Raw genomic sequence first — 24,068 nt, forward strand, 5'->3', positions numbered from 1 at the left:
CCTCCTGCAGTTCCAGGCAGGGCCGCGCCCCGGACCTCCGCGCTCTCCGCCCCGCCCTCCCAGGTTCGCGTCCCCAGGCGCCAGGCCGTCCCTCGCCTTCCCCGTCCCTGGCTCCCCGCGGAGGAAATTCTTCCCCAGCAGCCCAGGGCCCGCCTCACGTGATCAGCTGCCGCCGCGGCTTCCAGCGAGAGTTTAAAGGTTACGGAGGAAATTAACACGGACACAGCCCACAACCCCCAGTCCCCGCCGGAGGACGCGCCCCGTTTTCGCGCAGCTGGGACGGCCGCTGTCAGCGCGCTGATCAGAACCCTGTCCCCCCCCAAAGGGCACAGGCAAAGTCTAGAGTAAATATGAAGTCACTTTGTAAAATATAAACAAACACACGAACCGAGCCGGGGTGTTACTAAGCTTTCTCTTGCCAACAAGTTCTCGCAGCCCGAGAAGTTTGGGACAGACCCCCAAAAGGGAGAGTGCCCCCAAAGAAAGGGAAGAAAGAATAAGTGTTTTAAAACTCACACAGAGCCTTGCACGCCCCTCCCTTCCCCCCTTCCCCCACCACCGCAGAGCAGAGCGTCTCCGGACAGAATGACAGACAGACCGACCAATACTCCCGCAAGCTGCCCTGGCCAGCCACGGTCAGAGTAGGGGTGGGGCCGAGGGAGGGTCTCGAGTCCTCTGCAGCAGCGCGACCCCTGCCACCTCTCCGCTCCCGGCTGTAAAAGACAGTGCTGGCCGCAGAGCCTGGAAAGATGCGTGGCCCTCTAGTCTCCTGCGGGAGACCACAGACCAGGTATCCACAGCCAGCGGACCCGCATCCCCCCGCCCCCAAGGCCGCCACTCCCCCGGGTCCCGCGCGGGGTCCCAGTCCTGCTCCCCCGCCGGCCGCCGCGACCCCGAAAGGCTCGCCAGTTCTCGACAGTCCTCTGCTGGGCTCACTTTTCCCGTATTGCTCCCCCAACCGGCAAAACTTTCTATTTCCCCAAACACCAGGGCGCGCGCGGGCGCGCGCGTGCACACACACACACACACACACTCACACACACACACACACACACACACACTGACGTCTTTTGCGCATTTCCTGCATTAGAGGGAGGGAGACTCGCTCGCACACCGACGGAGGGAGAAGAGACCGAGGGGGAGAGCGGGCGGGCAGCGAGCGAGCGGCAGCTGAAAGCCGGGACGCGGGGAGCGCGGCGGGCGGGCGCCGGCGCCCGGGAGGTGGGGCCGCGCCGAGTCGCAGTCCCGGCCCCGCCGCGCTGCGCACCGCCCGGTGCCGGCCTGCGCCCCAGCCGGAGCCGCGGCCACCCCGACTCTCGAGCCCGCGCGGATGTGAGATTCCCGACTCCTGGCGCCTCCCGATCGCCGACTGCGGCGCGGCGCGGCTTCGCCCAGGAGGAGGCGGCCGGGCTGGCCCTGTGGCTTGTGGATTTTTTTTTTTTTTTAAATTTGGCTCCGAGGAGGACCATTTCCTCTGGACATGCATCCCTCCGGGTAGACTGCACATCCCTGGGTCCATACCCCGCCCCGCGCGGTCAGAGGCAGGCGCTGGGTGTGCGAAGAGGATCCGGGTGGAAATCTGCGCCCCCGTTCTGGTCCCCGCCCCGTCTCACCGCCCCCTCCCCCTCCTGGAGTCGAAATTTCCCGGGGATTATGTTTCGGAAAGGTAGGTAAGCGCCCGGCTCGGCGCCCACTTCCCCGCAGCCCCGACCCGGAGAGCCAGCGAGGCGACGAGACAGCCCCCGCGGCTTTTGCAGCGGAGCCGATAGCTCGTCTCCTCTTCTGGAGGTGCTGCTGGGGGGGGGGGGGGGGCGGGGGGAGAGACTTCTCCAAACACGGACGTCCCCCAGCTCTCCCCCCTCCTTGTTTTCCGTTAGGAACCCGGCGAGGAAATACATGCACTGGCTGAGAATCGCCCGCGCCAGGGCGCAACACTACAAGGTGTAGGGAGAGTGTGGGGTGGGGCGAGAGGGGACCCAAGAGTCCCGTGCTCGGAGCGCCGCGGCGTCGGTTCTTCGTTCCTGCCCTCTGGGCGGACGGAGTGACCCCGGCCCCCACTCCCCGCCCCGACCATGGTAGTGTTCAATGGCCTTCTTAAGATCAAAATCTGCGAGGCCGTGAGCTTGAAACCCACAGCCTGGTCGCTGCGCCATGCGGTGGGACCCCGGCCGCAGACTTTCCTTCTCGACCCCTACATCGCCCTCAACGTGGACGACTCGCGCATCGGCCAAACGGCCACCAAGCAGAAGACCAACAGCCCGGCCTGGCACGACGAGTTCGTCACTGATGTGTGCAACGGGCGCAAGATCGAGTTGGCTGTCTTCCACGATGCCCCCATCGGCTACGATGACTTCGTGGCCAACTGCACCATCCAGTTTGAGGAGCTGCTGCAGAACGGGAGCCGTCACTTCGAGGACTGGGTGAGTTGGGCGCCTCCTGGTCCAGGAACCAGGCTGTGGGGTTCCAGGGGCAGAACTCACGACCTTGGCTTTGGTCGTGGGGCTCAGGGATTTAGTGCCATTTGGGGTGTGTGTGTGTGTCTCAATTACCTTGGGGAAGCACATTCCACTTAGTAGTTGGGGAGAAGTAGCCACTGGGGCATGGAAGATGAGTCTTGGAAAGAGGGTAAGGTCCTCTGCCCTGTCCAGACAGCGGGCGCTACAGGGACTTAGAAAGCTGGGAACCCCAAACTGCTGGTGCTGAAGGTTGGCGGAGAAGCCGGCTCCTTCCGCCAGGAGCGTGGTGGGCTGGTTGTGTGTGGGTGGGTTCCTCAGTCCTTGGAGAGGCACGTGGAGCCCTACGCTGAAGGCTTCTTGCACGTTCTGGCTTTGTCCTGAGTAGCCGAGTGAGGAGCTGTTTTATTTTTCCCTCCGGGATGAAGCTGGCTCATTTCTATTCTGTTGTCTGGCAGTTAGCTTATCTTCTGACATGCGGAGAGAAAAATGTCTTCTCTAGTCCCCTCCAGGGTCCCAGAAACATGGGCCGAGCTGGGTTTGCCCAATGCATTGTCCATCCATCCGGAACTAGCACTGTATTCTACAAACGGTTCGGCTTGTGATTAATTGGCAGTCAGTGCTTTGAATCCGACTTAAAGTTACATGTTTCCCTGTTTTGATTCTCAAGACACTGTGCCATGAGATACTATTTTTGAGACCAAGTTAATTGATTACACTGTCAAAATATTAGGGGCTTGGTAATAGGCCTTGTGCACACACTCTAAACCAAATGCATTGAACCTTGGCACTCAGAGAAACAGGGAGAAGCAACCTTGTTTTAGCTCTTTTTTAGAGGGAAGGTGTTAAATTAGGAAATGATTTTCTTTATTTTTATATTTGTTACATGTTTCCAGGGAGAACAGATGTGACTCTGGGTGTATATGGTTTTAGGGTTCTTTGGTCTACGCAGAGAATACCTGATCCTCGTGGAGAGATGTTTAATTATTGAAAACAAATAACTTCATGATGTCCTATGGTCAAAGGTTGCACATGAATCACCTTGGCATATCACCTTACATATAAATACGTACATACATACATACATACATATATATATATATATACCTACCCACATATATGTATATATACACACACTTTTTTTAAGGAGATGGAATCTTCTGGGAAAATAGGAAAAAGCTTTTCGTCTCCCCTTGATGCTCCTGGCTGTGATGTAGTCTGCCCGAAACCATGGTTACAGGGCTTACAAGGAAGCTCCAACAAACCACACCAAGTACAACCCTGGGAGATTTGTGGCTTACACTTTGGGAAGCAGGCAAACCTTTATGGAATCCCAAAGAACACAGTGTCATTCCATTCCATTCCAGTTCACCAATGGCCCTGGCCACTGCCCCCCTCCCACCACCGGAGTTCCCACTCATTTCCCATTTCCTGTCCACTGGCCTTCAGTCCTTTCACCCATGAAAGTGGTGCATCTCTGAGGGGGAGCTGAAGGGATAACTAATTTCAAAGCCAGATCTTAACACCAAAATCTGTGGTTTTCAAGTTGTTGTTTTAGGACAGGAAGGGGAAGAAAAAAATATGACTATGGTAGTGAGGAAATGAGGCTTTTTGCCGTGTATTCAGATGGAGTTGGACAGTGAGGCGGAGAGCAGGTAGGGTGAACAGCACGTCTGCTTTTCTCCACAAAACAGATGCTAGCTGGAGGGAAAGGTGTCTGAGTGTCTCTGATGATGCTTTGCCGGGGCCCACCCAAATCCTGGGTACATTGGCTCATGATCCTCACTTTGGAGCATGTCCAGTGAAGTATGCACTGGACACTAGTCTTGGTCGTCTGTCACTCTCTGAGGTACTCAGATTCACATTGGACTTGGCCCTGGACTGGATCACTAGTGATAGGCAGTTTTCACAGCCAAGGATGCTGAGTCCCAGAGCAGCTAAGTGGGTTCCTGAGGTCACAAGACAAGCAGACGGGGCAGGGTTGGAAGGAGGGACCACAGCTCCTATTGCTCACAGCTTGCTCAGTGGAGAACTAGGCCCTCTGGTCTCCTAGTCTAAGTCTTCCTGCAGATTCATGTGCTGTGACCCTGATGTTTTTATTGTACATGATAATTTAAAGTGCTTTCAGAATCAGTGTCTCTTTTGCCTTATGCTATGCTATGCTAAGTCACTTCAGTCATGTCCGACTCTGTGCGACCCCGTAGACAGCAGCCTACCAGGCTCCCCCGTCCCTGGGATTCTCCAGGCAAGAATACTAGCATGGGTTGCCATTTCCTTCTCCAATGCATGAAAGTGAACAAGTGTGAATTAGGTGTTGGTAGATTAAAAAACTTGAGATACAGAAAGGCCAGAGTCACAGGATGGATGAATCAAGTAGTGGAGCTGGTTCTGTTGTCTGGAATTGTTTTCATGAGGATGGTCCGGCCGCACTGGTTCTTCCAACTGAGGGTGAGGACGCAGCAGCAGACGTGACTGGACTGTGGAAGCAGACAGGTTGTACCTGGGATGGCTAAGGTCACCTTTCCCATCCCTGTCAGCCAGGGGACACCCACAGAATCACACCTCTGGGTAGAATTTCCTGGGCTCCAGCCTCTGCGCTCTTCACCTGGCAGTAATGAAGAGGTGTGGCTGAGAAATCTGGCCTGGAGTAAGGAGATGCAGAGGGCATGCAACAGCCACCTTTCTCATCACTGTGGAACATTTCATTCAGCTGCGTGATGAATTCCCAGGTATTCACTGAGTTCTGTTTTGCACTCAGATCCAGCCAGGAACATTTAGCTCTTTGGGTAATCCAGGAGTGAAAGAGACCATGGGTTACTCTCAGGAGGCTTCATTTCACTAGGGAAATAACACTGAATACTCATAGACCCTTAAGTAGCAGTTAGGCTCTAAATTAGTGGTACCTTAAGTATGTTACAGGAGTTCCAAAAGGGAGTATGCTGGGATGGCTGGAAGAGTCCAGAGGTTCCTGGAAGGAGACTTGAATTGGGGGTGAAACGATGGGTAACATTTAAAGAGGTGTTTATGGGAGAAGACAGTGTTCCATGGGCACAGACATGCTGGAGTAAAGGCGGAGCGTGCCTGGGTCAGAAACGCATGGCTGAAACTGAGGGCGCCTGTCAGGAGAGGACCGAAGGTGAGGCTCCCCAAATTTAAGACTTTTATCTGAGTACTGCCAGTGCTATGATGGATTTACTTAATATTTTAAAACAGTAGCTCTTTGATTTCCCACTTAAGCCCCAGTATTTGTGAAATGACAGGTTTGGATATGGTAGTTACAGTTTTTCTTTATTGACATTAAACTAAACGTTTGTCTCTAAATGAAAATGAAAAGCTTACCTCAGGTGCCTCTTAAAATCATTAGTACTATGGGGGCTAATGATTCCACCCCTTGGAAACCGTGGGATAAAGTTTGGAAAATTGAGGTGGATTCTAGAATGTTTAAAACCAGACTGAGATTGTTATTCCCCAGACAATGAGAGACATACCTGTTATGGTGACAAAAGGGGTTGCTTTAGAGAAAGCTCATTGCATAGAGATGGGCAGATTTCACCTGTACTCAGAGCAGAATCCCATGAAACACAATTGCTGTAGCTCACTTCCCCAAAACTGTTAGAGGTGATAACTCTCCTCAGACTTCAGTGTGCAAGAGTCACTGGGTGGGGTCATTAAAAATCCAGGTCCTCCTGCCCCACTTTCAGAGCTTTCCATTCTGTTGTTTAGGACAGAATTCTCATTTAGAACAAGCTGTTCTGGAGATTCTGACCAGCCCATACCTTGAGAAACACTGAATTAGAATAGAAACTGCAGGCAGGGGAAGGCTTCAGATAATGAATATACCAAGATCTTGTGCATAGAAATGTCCTGAGATTTTTGAATAGATTTGTTTTTTAAAATTTAATTGTCTAATTTTTTAAAATTTATTTTTAATTGGAGGACAATTGTTTTGCGATATTGTATTGACTTCTGCCATACAACCACGTGAATCAGCCACAAGTACACATATGCCCCCTCCCCCTTGAACCTCCTCCCCACCCCTCTAAGCTGTTACAGCGCCGGCTTGAGATCCCTGTGCCCAAACAGCAGTTATCTATTTTACATATGGTAGACGCTGATGCTGGGAGGGATCGGGGGCAGGAGGAGAAGGGGACGACAGAGGATGAGATGGCTGGATGGCATCACTGACTCGATGGACGTGAGTTTGAGTGAACTCCAGGAGTTGGTGATGGACAGGGAGGCCTGGCCTGCTGCAATTCATGGGGTCGCAAAGAGTCAGACACGACTGAGCGACTGAACTGAACTGAGTGTATATATATCAGTGCTACTCTCTCAATTTGTAACCCCCTCTTCTTCACCCGTGAATAGACTTGTATAATTCCCAGTAGCTCAGTTGGTAAAGAATCTGCCTGCAATGAAGGAGACCCAGGTTTGACTCCTGCGTTGGGGAGATCCCCTGGAGAAGGAAACAGCAATCCACTCCAGTATTCTTGCCTGGCCCACCTGGATAAATGGATAAAGCAAGATTTGTAAGCAGGATTGGGTAAACTAGAAGCATTAGGATTCCTGAATGGATGCTGGTGGAGCAGCACTCGCATTTAGGACAGATGGTGGGGTACTAGGGGAGCAGGAGGATGGCAGAGAGGGCGGGTACAGCATGTGGGTTACAATTGTCTCGTCCTGTCACACTCTGGAGTCTGCTCGCTATATCCTTTGCTCAGTTCTCTCCTTCCTGTCCCCAGACTCTGAAGTTATCTTTGGTTGGTGTTGCTCCCATGCTTCATGCTACAGAAGAGGCCCTCATCACAGTGGCAATGACAGAAAGTCATTTTCTGACAGGTGGTTTGGTGGAGCACCTGAGGGCAGAGCTCTGGAGCCCGGCTGCTTGGGCTTGAATCTCATCTCTATTACCAACCACTTGTGAGACCTTTAGGGAGCCATTTAAACTGTGTTTCTGTTTCTGCCTCTGTAAGACGTGGGCAGTGGGACACGTTCCCACCTGTAATGCAACGGGCTTGTCCTGGGGATGGAAGGACCAGGTAAAGCACATCAGCCAAGGGCTCTGTGAATGTTTAACCACTGTAGCTATTGTTGTTATGTCCCCCTAAACCTACCATGGCTAGGCCCTAGAGAGGGGTCTTTATTGGTCTGAATATTATACAGGACCTAAGGAAGCCAGTTTTTCATAGCCTCCAAAATGTTTTTCATTCGGGGAGTCTCATTTGGCAAGGAATGGGGCACTCATGATTCTGTTTCATTTTTCCAAAGTAGCCCATTGACAGGGTCTCTCAAAACTATCCCAACCATGGAACGTCCATGGTGGTCCAGTCTTTAAGACTTCTGCTTCCAATGCAGGGGGTGTGGGTTTGATCCCTGGTTGGGGAGCTATATCTTACATGCCTCATAGCCAGAATACCAGAACATAAACAACAGGAGCGATATTGTAGCAAATTCTGTAGAGGCCATTAAAAATGGTCCACATGAAAAAAGAATCTTAAAAATTGAAGGGAGTAGTGAGAGGGTGAGATGTATAGAGAAAGTAGCATGGAAATTTACCATATGTAAAATAGATAGCCAATGGGAATTTGCTATATGACTCAGGAAACTCAAACAGGGACTCTGACAATCTAGAAAGGTGGGATGGGGAGAGAGATGGGTGGGACGGGACATGGGTGTACCAATGGCTGATTCTTGTTGATGTTTGACAGAAAACCACAAGATTCTGTAAAGCAATTATCCTTCAATTAAAAAAATAAAGTGGCAAAAAAAAAAAAAATTATCCCACCCTGCTGACACTGGGAGATAGGCTGATGCCCCTTTTGGAGAGGTTGGGTTCAGGGGGATGGGGTACCCCCTGGACCCCAAAGCCCTTGGGGAGAATCTTCCAATGCAGAAGCCAAGGAGAGGGGCCTAGTGGCCCAGATGCTATGCCCTGGACAGAGCCTGAGGACATACCCGTGTTCTGGTGAAATTACCCCAGGAAATTGCTCAGATCTGTTCTGGTAGTGGCCTGAGCACATGTGGGTATAAACAGCTTAAAGGCCCATCTCTGTCTTCAGGGATTTTGTAAGGCAATCTCTCAGAGGATCTCTGAGACCTCTCTTATCATTTAGACAGAGTGAGGTGGGATTGTCCGGAAAGCAGTGTGGAAGGACTGGGAAGAGTCCACACCCACTTTGTGGGCACCTATGCCTTGAACTCTCCCAGCAACTGGGGCTCCAAGTATCTCCCTGCTGATTCCCTACTGACCCCTATATTGCTGTTGTTTTTGTTTAGTCGCTGATCTTGTCTGACTCTTTGCTACCCCGTAGACTGCAGCCCGCCAGGCTTCTCTGTCCATGGGACTTCCCAGGCAAGAATACTGGAGTGGGTTGCTATGCCCTCCTCTAGGGAATCTTCCCCACCCAGGGATCGAATCCACTTCCTGCATTGGCAGGTGGAGTCTTTACCATGGAGTCACCGGGAAAAGCCTATACTTAATATCTAAGGAAACATTGCTTCCCATGGTACGTAATTGGTTATTTAACAATGCAATTCTTGCCCCAGTGCTCCCACAGAACACTGTTTGACAGTGGGCCCTGAAGTTAAAGGGCCACGGGCCTCATATGCTGTCGGGCCTTGGCTGCTTGTCTGACCGGCAGCAGATTTAATGAATATTTGAGACCCTCAGCTCCCTAGCTCCTCAGTAGGCCTCTTGCCCTGAATCCATGAGCTCTAATTGCAGGATGCCTGGATCACTCACTAGCTGTATGTCTTTGGGCACGTGACTTACACTCTTGAAATCTGTTTCTTCCTTTGTACAATGGAAATATAATAGTTCTTACCTCTTAGGGTTGTTGTGAGACATAAGGGAATCTGTGTAAAGTTCTTAGCAAGGGGTCAGGCTACTGTATGTTCTAACAGTTTTATTAATATTTAATGGGTTGTGTGTATGTGTTCATAGTTTTAGAATCTTAAATCAGAACATATGGTCCAGTGAAAGATATTTTTCCCTTTGTATTTATATGAGAAGTCTCACATGGTCTAAAAATATACATATAAAATGTATTTATATGAGAAGTCTCACATTGTCTAAAAATAATGTTAACTTAGTTATACTTAACAATTGGCTTTTTGGAAATTTAATAATAGAATTACTTGAAATGAAATTGTTTTGGAAAGTCTAGAACTGTGGCTGCTGAAGTCAAAGGTTAAGTATTTATTGAAGTATATGATTAATTGGAAATAGGGATATTTGGGAGCTTCTGTTTTGGTTTTGCTGTACTGAATAATCTAGTTTCATGAATTTAAATAATTCCCAATGCTGTTGTCTCTTAAGTTCCTAATTCCATCCCATATCTGCTGTTGATATTCAGAACTCGTATAGGTGACTGCCTTCTTGTCATGGCCATTTGATTGTGTAAAGGGCATCTCAAACTCAATTATGCCCCAAATTGTATATGTGATGTCTCCTCTCCCCATTTTAAGCATTTCATAATTTTCCTCATCTCAAGAAATAGCAATTCCACCCTTCCAATTGCCCAGGCCATTCCTGACACCTCGCATTCTCATCCACTCCATATGCAATCCCTCAGCAGTGTCTGTTTTCTCTGCCTTCAAAATAAGTCTCAAGTCTGATCATCTTTCCATACCTCTGCTGACGCTGCTCTGGCCTAAGTCCCAGCCGTCTCACACCAAGATTATTTCAACTTCTAACTGGCTCCCGCCCCCTACCCCAACTCTATCAGATCATGTCACTCTGCTCACAAACTTCTCAGGGTAAAAACCCAAGTCCTTATCACCATCTGTAAGGCCACCATGTCCAGGCCTCCGGTTACAACCTCTATGACCCCATCACCAAGTATTCCTCACCTGTTTGGTTCTCTCCCAGTCATATTCACCCACTTGTACCCGTATAGTTACTGTGTTCTTTGCACCTGCTATTCCATCTTTCTAGAACATTCCTTCCTCAGATACACTCATAGTTTAAATCTTTACTCAAATATTATTGGTACAGTCTCAGTAAGGCCTTTTCTGGCAATCTCATCTAAACTTTTACCCTTCTCCTTGACACTTTATATGCTCTTTTCTTGCTTTATTTTTACTTTTTAGCTCTTATCTGTCTTATAAAGTATATATTTGCCTATCCTCATTGATTATCTCGAACACAAGAACAGAGGTTAGATAAATGCAGAGGTTGTTATTCACCGCTCTGATCTTGGTACTCAATTCCTGGCACATTGTTGAATTAAAGAAAGCTTTTAATCAAACAAAGGTGTATTCCCCTAGCATCGACTGTGGTCTAGTGTTGTGGTAGACAGTGGGGGCTTGGGAAGACAAAGTGGTGGATAGTATCATTCCTGACTCGGAAGAGCAGGAATCGAGTTGGGAAGACCAGTAGGATAAGCAGGTGAGTGAATTCCTTAATCAATCTTTCTGTATGGTTGAAAGAAGTAAGGAAATGGTAGAAGAAAGGGATATTTTATTTTATAAAAATCTATGGGATCCTGGAAGGTGTTTTTATGAGAGAATGCTGTATTATTTCCATGAGGCAGTTTGCACCAAGCTGAAGCGTCTCCATCAGGTGTGAGGTTTCTTTTTTCCTTTTCGATTTTTTTCCTCAGCCTGCTGAAGTGTGTGTGTGTGTGAAATTTGCTCAGTTGTGTCTAACTCTTTGCAACTCCATGGACTGTAGTCCACCAGGCGCCTCTGTCCATGAGGATTCTCCAGGCAAGAATACTGGAGTGGGTTGCCATTCCCTTCTTCAGGGGATCTTCCCAACCCAGGACTCCTGCATTGCAGGAAGATTCTTTACCATCTGAGCCACCAGGGAAGCATAATTGACAAATAAAAATTGTATACTTTTAGCGTGTACAATATGATGGTTTACTGTGTGTGTGTATATATATATATATACACACACACACACACATTGTAAAAGCTCAAAGCATTATTTATTTATTTGAAGTATAGTTGATTTCCAGTGTTGTATTAGTTTCAGGTGTACAGCAGATTTATTCAGTTTTATATATATTCTTTTTCAGATTCTTTTCCATTATAGGTTATTATAAGATATAGATATAATTTCTTGTGCTATACAGTAGGTCTTTGTCAAACCATTTTTACAAGTGGGAACTGTCACAAAAAAAATAAAGGTTCCAAATGCCAAATAACCATTACAGAGCAAAATGATGGTCTGAGGTTTCTGAAGGACGGAATTGTGTACCCTCTGGGTACTGAGGACCCCTGCAGAGTGCTGTGATAGGGGGAGAAAGAAAAGATCCACTTGTTCTCCCTTTGCAGAGTTTAAAATCAAGTTCAAATTCTCCTAAGGGCTTTAGAGACAACACCTTTTGTAATTGGCAGCAACGAGAAGAGAAGTGAAATTTTACGTTCTCGTGGTTGAACTCAGAGCTCATTGAAACACATGCAGACAAAGCTTCCAGAGTCTTCACTTGGAACTCTGGAGCAGGCCTGCAGTATTTTACATAAATAAAAGCTACATTTGGCAAAACATTGTGTTTCTCTCCAAGTCCCTCTGGGTATATACGGGCTTGTTAAGTAATTACAATCTATTATAATGCTAATCAGCAGGCTGCACCTGTTTGAAATCTAATTTTCTGGCAGTAACTCATGAAAAGTGGGCAGAAGTCTGCATTGTGCTGGGAGAACAGAGGGGACAGGGACAGACTATTGTCTTTGAACTTTGCCGACCTCTAAACAGAATGGAAATTCCGGACAGAGTTTGATTGATCTCTGTAGTATCTATTGCCTGGGAGGAGGAGGGTCACAAGCCTGTCACCAGATCCAAGTTCAGGAATGAAGACCTAGGGAGGGCCTCATCTCCCGTCCTGGTCCTGTCAACCTCACCTTGAAGTCTCAGACAGGTCACTTTCCTTTGCCCGCAAGGAATAAGCTCATTGAGCTATTGTCCCAAGTTCCGGATATAATCAGATTCAAGAAGAATTTGGAAAAATCAAGGTGGGTGCACCTGTGATTAATTATTGAGGAAAAAATAGACTTGGAGCTTGCTTATGACCTTCTTGAATAAATGTGTTTGTTTTTTTCAGATGAGAGCACCTCTTGGTGCCCATTGTCTTTCAGATGTAAGTATCTTACATCTTAAGTATGTTAAGCAGGCGTCTTCCCCACCAGTCAGAATATGAGCCACTCAGAAGGAGCAGGCTAACGTACTCACTCATCTGTGGGTTGAGTAAAAGGCTGCCTATTTGGAGTCTCAAATAGACAGCGCTCTTTAATCAGGCTGACTTAGATTCTGCACCTCTTAGAAACTCATCTTCCAGTCCAGTACTGAAAAGAAAGATGGTGGAACTCACAAAAGATTCTAACCAGTGGACAAAGAGGAGTCTTTCTTCATTGTTCCAGCCATCCTTTCAGCCAGTTAGCGAATATTCATTGAATACTTTGAAGCTGATCCCTGATCTCATGGAGTATATGGTCTAGTAGAAGATACAATATTAATCAAAGAATAACATAAATATACTAGTATGGAAAGTTACAACTAAGAAGGAGAGTTGTTCACAAGCCTTTCAGAGTCTTGGGACACCTAAACCTCACCTCTTCAGGGTTGGATTGACTAACACCTTTTTCTTTCCCCGAGAAATTCACTGAATGGTGAGTCAGATGACTTCTATTACGCAGTAGCATTGGACCTTAGATTCCGCATGTATGAGAGCAGGAGAGCGTGGGCTAGAGACTTTGTAAGGCCTCTGTAAACAATGGTCCTGACTTGGCTTTCTGCATCTGGGGCTTTGACTATGTTCAACTAGTGCAGGATAATATTTTATCTTTATTGTTTTCCATGAAGCTAACTCTCATCTCCTCTGAGAAACTGTCAGTGTCTGCTTTTTCCCCTTCTCATCTTTCTTTCTTGTTGTGATCAAAAGCACAAATGCATTTTGAAAGCTCACTTCTTTGCCTAGTGTTCAAGGCCCACAAAAACACATTGATTAATATTTTTAAAATGGAGCCCTCTCTCTGTATCCTTGAGCCATTTGAAAGATATTCTGTAAACAAATAAAGCAAGCAGAATTTATAGAATGCAGGGTCTATGAATCCATCTCTCTGCCTTCCAGACTGATGAGCCTTTAGGCCATTTTGGGAAGCTAATAGAATCATCAATCAGCTGGCAAGGATGGAGCATGTGATCGGCCAGTATTTGCTAGCGTGTTTTTCAAAACACTGGAGTCTTGTAATGTTTTCAGGTTGCTGTGATCAAAGAATTTGGGAAATGTTACAGAGTCAAATATACATGTTATTAGCACCATAGAACTAGTGTTTTGTGGACAAATTTGTAAAGCATTATAGTTAGAAAAAAGAAGGAATGGACTTTCGTCAAGTGGGTCATTTGGGGATTCAAAAGTAATACCCTTTTATGAAACAGTGAAGTCAAAGAACGGTGGGACTTTGAAGGAGAGAGGGAATCACTGTCGATTCTAATAGATGGCAGGGGCTTCTTGGCAAGATTTGGATCTAGTCCTCGTAGAAAATGGAATCTGAATAGATAGACAAGGGAGTCTCTCTAAGTTGAAAGAAGAGCATAAAGAATGTTAGGCCATTTCTAGCATTTTGGGTTATGAGGGAAGTCAAGAAATTAGTGAGATTAAAGTAAGAATGCAATCCAAAAATAATTGCTTCACTAAAAAAAATATACACACAAAACTCAAACAATGAGATAGCCAAAGAAAGGGAACAGTGCATAGAACCTGGTATTCATTCATTAATCTGTCCATCCATCTAGCCTGCCAGCCAACTAGCCAGCCAGCCATTCAACAAATACTAATATATGTTGAATACCTTCTATGTTCCAGGAATTTTGCTCAGAGCAAAGTGTTGACAAAATCTCTCATGATGTATTGAACTATTTATTATCAAGGAAATCTATCCAGAGGGCTAACCTCAATCTCTTATGCCATATTTCCAGTTAATTTTCTATTGTTTGTTTCTTGATAGACTTAATAGAGATGAAGAATAGCTTTGTAGCATCCTTCATGTAATTGAGTAGTGGCTTGTCCAAATTCATGAACGTTAAAAACTAGTGTAGTCTTTGGAGTCAGTCCATCCTAGACTGAATTCTAGTTTAATCAGTTTTGGCTGCATGCTATTGGGAAAATTATTTAACCTCTCTGTACCAGTCTCATTATCTATAAAAGGGAAATAACAGCTATCTTGTAGAGTTATTATAATATTAGATAAGTAATATAGTAGGTTTGGAGAAGGCAATGGCACCCCACTCCAGTACTCTTGCCTGGAAAATCCCATGGGCAGAGGAGCCTGGTAGGCTGCAGTCCATGGGGTCGTGAAGAGTCGAACACGACTGAAGTGACTTAGCAGCAGCAGGAGCAGCAGCATAGTAGATTAGCCAATAACTTCAGATTTTTTCATAACATCTTATGGAAAAACCTGACTGAACTTGTTAGCCAAACCAATAAAAGTACCCAACTTCTAGCAAATTTAAAAACATAATAGTTAATTATTATTGGTAAATATCTGCAATTAATATTTATTACCAGATACAGGTAAAATTGTGCTTCTGTCCTAAGATTTTGCTCAGTAATACTCAACTAAGGAGTCTTAAGCAAAACCTTTTTTCAATCCCTACTTCCCTCCCTCTCTGAAATGAGCTAGCAACAGGAATTTGAGGTTTGCTAATTCCATGTATGCAGAACTAGAACCCCACTCTTGGCCCTTCTTTAGGCGACCCCCTTGGTGGGAGTTGCAGTAACATAGATGACCTGCCCTTGGACTCTCTTTGGTCCTGATGGATGGACCTTCCCAACACATTGCTCCCTCTTGTCTTTTTGCTTTTTCGGCCATGCCACACAGCATGTGGGATTTTAGTTCCCCAACCAGCGATCGAACCTGTACCCCCTGCATCCCTGCATTGGAAGGGCAGAGTCTTAGCCATTGGACCACCAGAGAAGTCCCCCTCTTACCTTTTTAAAAAGCAGAGACAGCATTGCATTTTGATCTGAACATCACCTCCTTAGCTTGTGGGCCTAATGTAGTAACTGAGTCTTGAAGGTTTTTTAACAGCCAGATTTGCTGTGGTCCAGGGCTCATCTCATGGCTCAGTTGGTAAAGAATCCACCTTCAATGCAGGAGACGTGGGTTCGATCCCTGGGTTGGGAAGACCTCCTGGAGAAAGGAAAGGCCACCTACTCCAGTATTCTGGCCTAGAGAATTCCATGCACTATACCGTCCATGGGGTCGCAAAGAATCTGACACGACTGAGCGACTTTCACTTTCAGGTGTACCCCCATTTCTCTGGGCCAAGGCAACTGCCTTCATTGCCCTACTGTGTGTCTCTTCTGTAAACCCAGCCTTCAATGCAGTGCACACTGACTGCTCTGTTGTCCCAGCTCATAGGCAGCACCCAAAGCTTCTCCACTTAGAGAGTAGGACTTTGCTTTTGACCCAGACATTTTAGTTGCTGGGCTTCCCTTTTAACTCAGCGGGTAAAGAATCCACCTGCAACGCAGGACACCCCGGTTCAATTCCCGGGTCGGGAATATCCGGTGGAGAAAGGGATAGGCTACCCATTCCAGTATTCTTGGGCTTCCCTGGTGGCTCAGCTGGTAAAGAATCTGCCTGCAATGCGGGAGAACTGGGTTTGATCCCTGGGTTGGGAAGATCCCCTGGAGAAGGGAACAGCTACCCACTCCAATATTCTGACCTGGAGAATTCTTTGGACTGCATAGTCCATGGAGTCTGAAAGAGTCGGACACGACTGAGTGACTTTCACTTACTTACTTACCAAGAGTAGAAGAATAGCCAGTCTTTTGAAAAGATTGTGTATATACTTATATACTTGTAAGGAACATTTACTTGTTAATTTTCTAAGACCCTGGTCTTTAAGCTCAGATTTCATTTTATATAACTTGCATTGAAGTAACAAAACTGAATGAGGTAGATAGCTCATCTTCCCTTCTTTATGGATCAGTTTTCAGAAACTGCCTTTTTCTTCTCCTCAGTCAGAGAAGTCCTTTCCTTCCTTCAAGTCTTTCTTTAGACTTCACCCAGGAGCAGGAGGTCTGGTTCTTTTGTGGCTTTGTGACTTTGTGAAAATTCACTTAACAGCCTCAACCTTTAGTTGCCTAGTTTATGAAAAGCATTAATATTATTTTTCATCTTAGAGAAAACGATAGCATTTAAGTTCCAGGTGCCTGAGCACTAACTCATGATGATAGTGTTAGAACTGGTTTTGTATCTTTATTAGTCTGGGTCTCTGGAATCCAGAGGATTTGTGTGGGAGTTGTATAGTGGTACTAAATCCCCTTTCTGGGTGCTCAGAACCAAGGACAGTCTCCCTCCACCCCAGCAGCTTATAGGATAGAGTCCAGCCCCATTATCCTGCTAGACGTTAAAAGCCCTGCATGGTTCCCTCCCTCTCTCTGCCCCGTTTAATGGATCCCACATCCTCTGTGCTGGGAACTGCCTCCATGAGGGCTTGTTTCTGTCCTTCATGCCTGATGTTTTATGGTGCTCTGATCCCCCAAGTCTGTCTTCCTTGGTTAGTCTTACCACCCAGCCAAGTCTTGTCCTTTTTGGGGCATTGTTTCTAGAACTCTCCAGGCTACCTTTTGGCCTTTGGAATCCTGGTAACATTTTCCACTTGTGCCCCCCGGTTACAAGTATTGCTGTCTAGCGTAGACGATCCCATACTCCCTATGTTCTCTTACAGAGGTAGCAAAGGTCCCAGGGGAGAGGAAAAACACGTGCCATTTTGTGTTAATGTTTGGCATGTTGCCTTGAATATAATAGATACTTGCTGGGTCGGAACATTTTAACATTAAATACAGTAAGATTTACCTAAAAAAATAGATGCTCTTTAGATACTTGTTCTGAGTGTTCTGTCTCCTCCTGTGACAGAAAAGAATGTAATATTTAAAGAATAACACACACACATCTGCATGTGCTTTAAAAAAGAAAAAAGCAAGAGGGGGTGCTGGTACACTGGGAAGATTTTTATCTTTTACTTTTATTCAGCATTTAAAAAATTAATCAACTTTATTTTCTAGCGCAGTTTTGTTGCTGTTGTTTAGTCACTAAGTTGTGTCTGACTCTTTTGTGACCCCATGGCCTGTAGCCTGCCAGGCTCCTCTGTTCATGAGATTTCCCAGGCAAGAATACTGGAGTTGGTTGCCATTTCCTTCTCCAGAGGATCTTCCCGACCCAAGGATTGAACCCAAGTTTCCTGCTTGGCAGGCAGATTCTTTACCACTGAGCCACAGGGAAGCTCTGGAACAGTTTTAGGTTTATAGAAAAATTGGAAAGGCCGTACCGAGAGTCCCATAAAACCCCTCTGACCCCCAACCCCAAGTTTACCCTATTATTTTATATATATATTGACTTTAAGAAAAGGGGGAAAGATGCAACATAGCTACTGCACATTGAAGCAGGTGGTGTCATGGTTAAATGCAGAGGGTTTGCATTAGAGGGAGGTGGGTTCTAATCCTGGTTGTACCACTGAACCAGCTGTGAGACCTTTTGACAAATTGGGTAACCTGTCTGAGCCTTTGATGCTTCATCTGTAAAATAAACTCAGTAATATCTAATTGTGTTGTTTGGAATAAGTCATATAATGCATGGAAAGTGCTTAGAAAATTGCTTGTCACATGATAAGCACTTAAAAATGTTAGCTATTATTGTTATTCTAATTCTATTATAAAAAATATACATTGTAGATTATGTGGCTTGGGACTTATGATGTTGTCAGAGTCCAGCTGATTTGATTCTGTTTGTTAGAGGGTGGCTTCCATGTGGGGCTGCTTTTTATATGAGGGTTATGTTCAAATAGATGGTAGTTTTCATTATAATGAGTGACGAGGAAAGTGACAGTGGTTTGCCAACTTTGTATTTGCTGTCTGCTTTCAAGCACTTAGAGACCAGCATACATTCACAAAATGCTGTATTCACAGTGGCTTATTTGTCCTTTATCAACTCAGCTCTGCCACTAATGAGCTGTGTGACCTTGGAGAAGAAATGTAACCTCTCTGAACTTCAGTTTCCTCTGCTGTCAAACAGGAATAGTCTTATTGCTCTGCTTGCCTTGTGCGGTTGAAAGACTCATTTACTCTACCTCTGAAAAGTGGAACTTGTCCCACATGAGTTAAGCAGTGATGAACTGCTTTGGAATTGGGGGAAGGATGTGGCATTTCATGGGAAATTTACAGACGGGATAACTGAGGATAGAGGTTGTCCCCTGGCAGGGACTAAAGTGGGTCTTATCTCCCCAAGTCCCTGATAACACTGAGTGGTAAGCAGCATTTGAGTTTCTGAGCCAAACAGTCTGCCTCACTCTCAAGTTGTTGGGGCTGAAGATTTAAAATTGATCTGCTGGCTCTGTTTCTAGGAAACAGGCGTCTTGGAAGCCCACCCCCACAAGCAAGAGAACATGTCTCCTTTTCTTTGCTTCCTTATCCCTTCTTGGCTCTTAAAATTTTTGTCTTTATCACTGCTTATCATATGACTGGGCACAGACAAACATAACGCCAACTATTTTAAGGGGAAAAGGGGAGGAAGACAGATAAGACAGTGATTCAGAAAGGATCAGCAAAGTGGAGTCACGTGGTCGTCCCCTGTGGGTAAGATGTGCAGCAGTTTTTAAGACTGAGAAGGCCTCCTGAGTGCCTGGAAAATAAATGAGGTGCGTCGAGAGTGCATTTTAAAGCCCTTCCCCGTTAGGAGAGATTCAGAGCCCAGACAGAGCACACGAACCACACGTGTGTGACCTACTGCCCTGCTCTGTGTGTGTGTGTGTGCTAGGTGCAGTGGGGACTCCAAAGAGAGGTCTTGGCACCTGCCCCCAGGAATAGGATAGGGAGAAGTAATGCCCACTTGAAAAGACTGATCACATAAGGTTCAGAGTGAAAGGAAACTGGATCTTGTCCTAACCATTTTGGTAGAGGTATAAATGAGTGAAGTTTTCTTTTTAGAGAGCTACCTGGCAGGTGGGATCTGTAAAAACAAAAATGTATATTACAAGATATAATCCAGGTAATGGGTATAATTGACTCCATTGATAGTTATCAATCATATGGATACATTACATTGACACTATTTGAGATCCAGATCATAGCTTGTCTCTGATGGCTGAAGGGGTAGCCCTGTGGGTGTGCATATATCCTTAAGACTGCTATACGTCTTCTCTGATGGGATTTGAATTTTAGGCAAGCGAGCATCATTTGACCCTTTCTAAACTTAAATTGATTAAAAACTTTGAGAACTTTTATCTGTCTTTCATAGGAGGATCTGTTTTTGTTTTTAATGGGAAAAGACATGAGATAAGAGGATAACACCTCTTGATGTTGTTGTCTAGTTGAGTTTTTCAAACTAAGGGTCAGGCCCCATCCATTGAGGTCATGAGATCACTTAGATGGCTCTTAAACAGTGATTTTAGAGTTGGAAATAGAACAATATCAAACTGATCAGAATGCATCACAGGCAGTAAAGGTAAATATTACTTTAGAAAACCTCTGCTTCAGTTTTATGTGAGTTTTATTTATATGATGACCTTAATTCTTACTGTGAAAGTAAGGCTGTGAAAGTCGCTCAGTTGTGTTTAACTCTTTGCAACCCTACGGATTGTAGCTTGCCAGTCTGCTCTGTCCATGGAATTCTCCAGCAAGAATACTGGAGTAAGTAGCCTATCCCTTTTCCAGGGGATCTTCCCGACCCAGGAATCGAACCGGGGTTTCCTGCACTATGAGCGAGTTCTTTACCAACTGAGCTACCAGAGAAGCCCAATTCTAACTGTGGGTCCTAGTAAAATTTTTTTTAAAAATTGAGAAACATTGGTCAAGAACACAATTTCTGATATAATAGACTTGCGATGAGTACCAATAAGAGGGAGATGAAAAGGAAAGAAGATAGGGTTCTCTCTATTCAATAAGCTTCCAGTTTTCTCACCTCCAAAATTCCATAAAGGTGGTGACTATTGAAGAATGGGATAGACTGCTTCTGAAAATCCTTCTTTACTGGTTCTCAGTGAACAAAAATTCACAACTATGTAGGATGCAAAAGTGACCTGATGAACTGAAATATCTTGTGTTCTCCAAGAGTTCCCATGTCCTGACACCCCGGCAAATGGCAGTCAGTATTAGATAGTGGTGCATCAGGGTTCATGACTTTGAACCATCTGGAGTTCAAGGTTAGAGAGCTCAGTTCGTGCCCTGTGACACGTGATGGGTTTCAGCCAGCACAGGACAGTTTTACACTTTTTGATCAGGAATGTAGGGTCTTGGGTAACACTGCATAAGGTTAATACATTTATTAAAAAAACTGTACTTTTCCTCTTGATTCTCCCATCAAACTTGTAGAGTAGTAAATACATGTTCTCCATCTTAATTTGACATTTGAGGAAAAGACCTAGGGAAGTTAAATGATGAATCGGAGGCTGGGGCAGATGAATGAGTACCTGGCTCTCTTGGTTTTTTTGGAGAAGGCTCTTTAGTGCACATGTGCAGGTATATTGTCTCCCAAACACACTGGTCTTGGAGGCCCAGGGCCTGGTTCAGAAGGTATTTATATCAATACCATTATACATTTTATTTATTTATTCATTAATTTATTTATTTGGCATGTGGTATGTTTGATCATTTTTTTGGCACATGGGATCTTTAGTTGTAACACGCGAGATCTTATTTGGGGCCTATGGGATCCAGTTCCCTGACTAGGGGTGGAACCCTTGCCTTGGGAGCTCAGAGTCTTAACCTCTGGACCACCAGGGAAGTCACCACCATTATACATCTTATACCATCATGTATTTATACACTGAAGCTCTATTCAAAAGGCATTTGAATGAATGAGAATTCCCTTCTACCTTCTTTTTCCCCCCTCTTCTTGCTTCACCACCTCCTCTCTTTCTTAGAAATGAGCAGATGGAGGAAAGGTTCATGGAACATTTTTCCTCTAATTGAAATTGTGCAAAAACTGCTCTTTAATAATAGATACCCACTTAATCCTTATGTGTAGATGGAAAACTGTAACATAAGTGATTTGATCAAGGTAAAAACTCCAGTAGAGACAGAGAAAATATGAGAAAACAGGTTTCCTGATTCCTATCAAGGTGATTGTATAGCTATACCACATTGGATCCAACCATCATCCACTACCAGGCTTCTATCACGTCATTATACATCTGTCCCGTTTACTGGTCATAAGTTAATGCCAGTACCACGTGTCTCAAACTTTTAGTAAGGGAGGTTGATTGATTTACTTATCTTTTCAATTTGTTCTTCAGCTGTTGACTGACGTAGATTACCATTTTGGTGAGCTGACCATTTGCCTAGCTCCCTGGAGTTGGTCTTTACATGTCAAGGGGATGTTAAAAACTGTAATGAGGGGTAATTGTAAAGAAAATGAGTCCCCTTTTTCTTCCTCTCACTTCCAGAATTCTCTAGAGTGTCAGGATACATTGACTTTATAATTCAGCTTGCTGTACTGTCAGGATCCTTCCTTTCAAGTTGGAGTAGGTTTTTCCAAACTATGTTCTACAGAATAGGAGAAGTTAATAGAATATATACATTCAAAAAAGGAATGCCATGTCAAGTAGATTTGGCAAACAATGGATTAAATAAAGCTGCAACATTTATTGTAGGACTTCCATTAATCTTCAGGATGGCAATGGAATGAATAGTGTTCCCAAACTCATTTGATTATGCACCACTCTTTTGGGGACAGTCCTTATATCTCTTAAAGTACTGTCATTTGGGAAGTACTAACTGAAATCTAGCCTCTATATTTAAAGCAAATATATATTTGGGGCTCTTGACCAAGGGAGACTGATATGGTGAGCAGGAAGGGATGGATCCTTATTAGTTTTTGTTGATCTTTTAATAAATAAGTCTAAACCTTTGTTTTTAAAAATGGAATCCCAAGTGTTATTTATAGGCCTCTGACCCTAAAGAAGGGAGAGAAGCTGAGGCTGGACAGTTGTTTTTACATGCAAAAAGGAGTGCAAATAGGGGTCTCATTCGTAGGATTTTCTACATGATATTCTAGTAGTTCATTCTTGTTCTGTCTTTAGACAGTGACATTTATAAAGCAGTCGCCAAGCTAATGTTATGGTTCCTGAGATTGTTCATATAGAATTACATGGGCTGAGACCAGAGGCCCATGGTTCCTCCTTCCTGACTCAGGTCAGGATAAATAGTATCCATTTAACTCTTGCTCCTCCTCTTCAGAAATCATTTGTCACTGGGTTATTGGTCCCGATTAACTCTATGGTGGAGGCATATTTTAATTTTTCATTTTCTTGTGTTTATTAGAAGAGATTGGGGGAAAGCTACATGCAAAGATCTGAGTGTGATCCTGGGAGCTGACCTGCAGTTAAAAAGCGTGAGGGAGGCAAAGATTGTTTCCAGGTTTTCATGTCTTTGAGGGTCCCTCCAAGGCTGGGGCCCAGTCAGGGTTCCTGGGTTCCTTTTAGCTGACAAAGCCATTTACACTGGGCTGTCCACACATAATGAGTTATACAGACTGCTGAGGAAGCAATCCTTCACCCAGAGGGTGACATCTTTGCCTCTGGAATTTTCAGATGTCAGTGATAGGTGAAGATGAGCTTTTTTGGCCAAGAGGAATCTTTCAAACCAGGGACTCACCTGTGACCAGGCTATTACTGAGACTATGTCAAGACTTCATGTAAACCTTCAGCTGTGGATGAGGACCCAACTCACCTGTGCTGAATGGACATATTTCTAGATTACTTCACATTTGAAACGCTTGTCTCCCGTGTCTGTGAGGGATTAGTGCTTTTCCACTTTAAAGGAAAAACAGGCCATAAATGACTGAGGAATTTTATGGGACTGTCCAAAGCACAGACTGGAAGCCAAGGGAAAATAAAAGTCCAGCTTCTTTGTGGAAAATCAAATGGAAAAGAGAGATTGCTTCCTGACAAAAGGGAGGTTCTGCCTTGTGGGAGTGGAGGGATAAGAGACTTAGGAACTCCTCTTCTGGTGCCTCTGAGGAATTTAGCAGAACTCTGGACCTCAAAACGATTTGAAGGCAAAGGGAAGCAGGTGTTTGAACTGTTTGGAAAGCGGGTGAGAGGAGTGATTATTTTTGGTAGCAAGATTTTTGTGTTTGGATCGTGCCTGTTATAGACCAGTATCTTAATTTACATGTGCCTTAGTAAGGCAAAGAATTCCCCAGGTCATTCATATACCTGCTTCTCATTCGAGGTTCATTAAGTATTGGAGAGGGAAAAGAAGGGGTGGCATGGAAGTTTTCTGAGGCTGGGAGTTTCTCTCCCAACCAGGGAGAAAGTGAACAGATCCTGCGGGCTTGACCTCCTTATAAATTACAGACAAACAGAATAGTCTAGAGTGCTGTATGTTGCAAAACAAAAGAGGACCGGTACGAGAAAGCACATCATATACCTACATAAAGCAGTGTCCTTTCTAGAAACTGTTTCCCAAACCAGGAAGACCCAACAAACCTAAGCCTTCAACTCGTCTCAGCTGAGCTTTTCTGACAGTGGCCACACATGACACTGTCTTTGCTTTCATGCCTTCATCTCATCTCAGGAGAGGTGGGGAGATTGTGACTCGTATTGGGTGGGGGATGGTAAATACAGTCGTTTCACTGTCATTTTTTGGTTTCAGAATTGGAGTGAAT

General features: G+C 45.2%; 1 protein-coding gene across 4 annotated transcripts in view; it reads left to right on the forward strand.

The window, feature by feature from the left end:
- The first annotated feature begins 690 nt into the window (after positions 1-690).
- PRKCE (protein kinase C epsilon) overlaps positions 691-24,068 on the forward strand; it is a 542,406-nt gene continuing 519,028 nt past the window's right edge. The window contains exons 1-2 of one of the 4 annotated variants that reach the window (XM_019970093.2): positions 691-790; positions 1,878-2,420. In XM_019970093.2, the coding sequence (XP_019825652.1) occupies positions 2,073-2,420 (348 nt within the window). In that variant the 5' untranslated portion in view covers positions 691-790; positions 1,878-2,072. Of the gene's footprint in view, positions 791-1,046; positions 1,667-1,877; positions 2,421-24,068 lie in introns of those variants that run through there. The other 3 variants (XM_070798091.1, XM_070798090.1, XM_019970092.2) reach the window with 3 other exon arrangements.

This window comes from Bos indicus, chromosome 11, assembly GCF_029378745.1.
Source record: "Bos indicus isolate NIAB-ARS_2022 breed Sahiwal x Tharparkar chromosome 11, NIAB-ARS_B.indTharparkar_mat_pri_1.0, whole genome shotgun sequence".
NCBI classification, from domain to species: Eukaryota; Metazoa; Chordata; class Mammalia; order Artiodactyla; family Bovidae; genus Bos; species Bos indicus.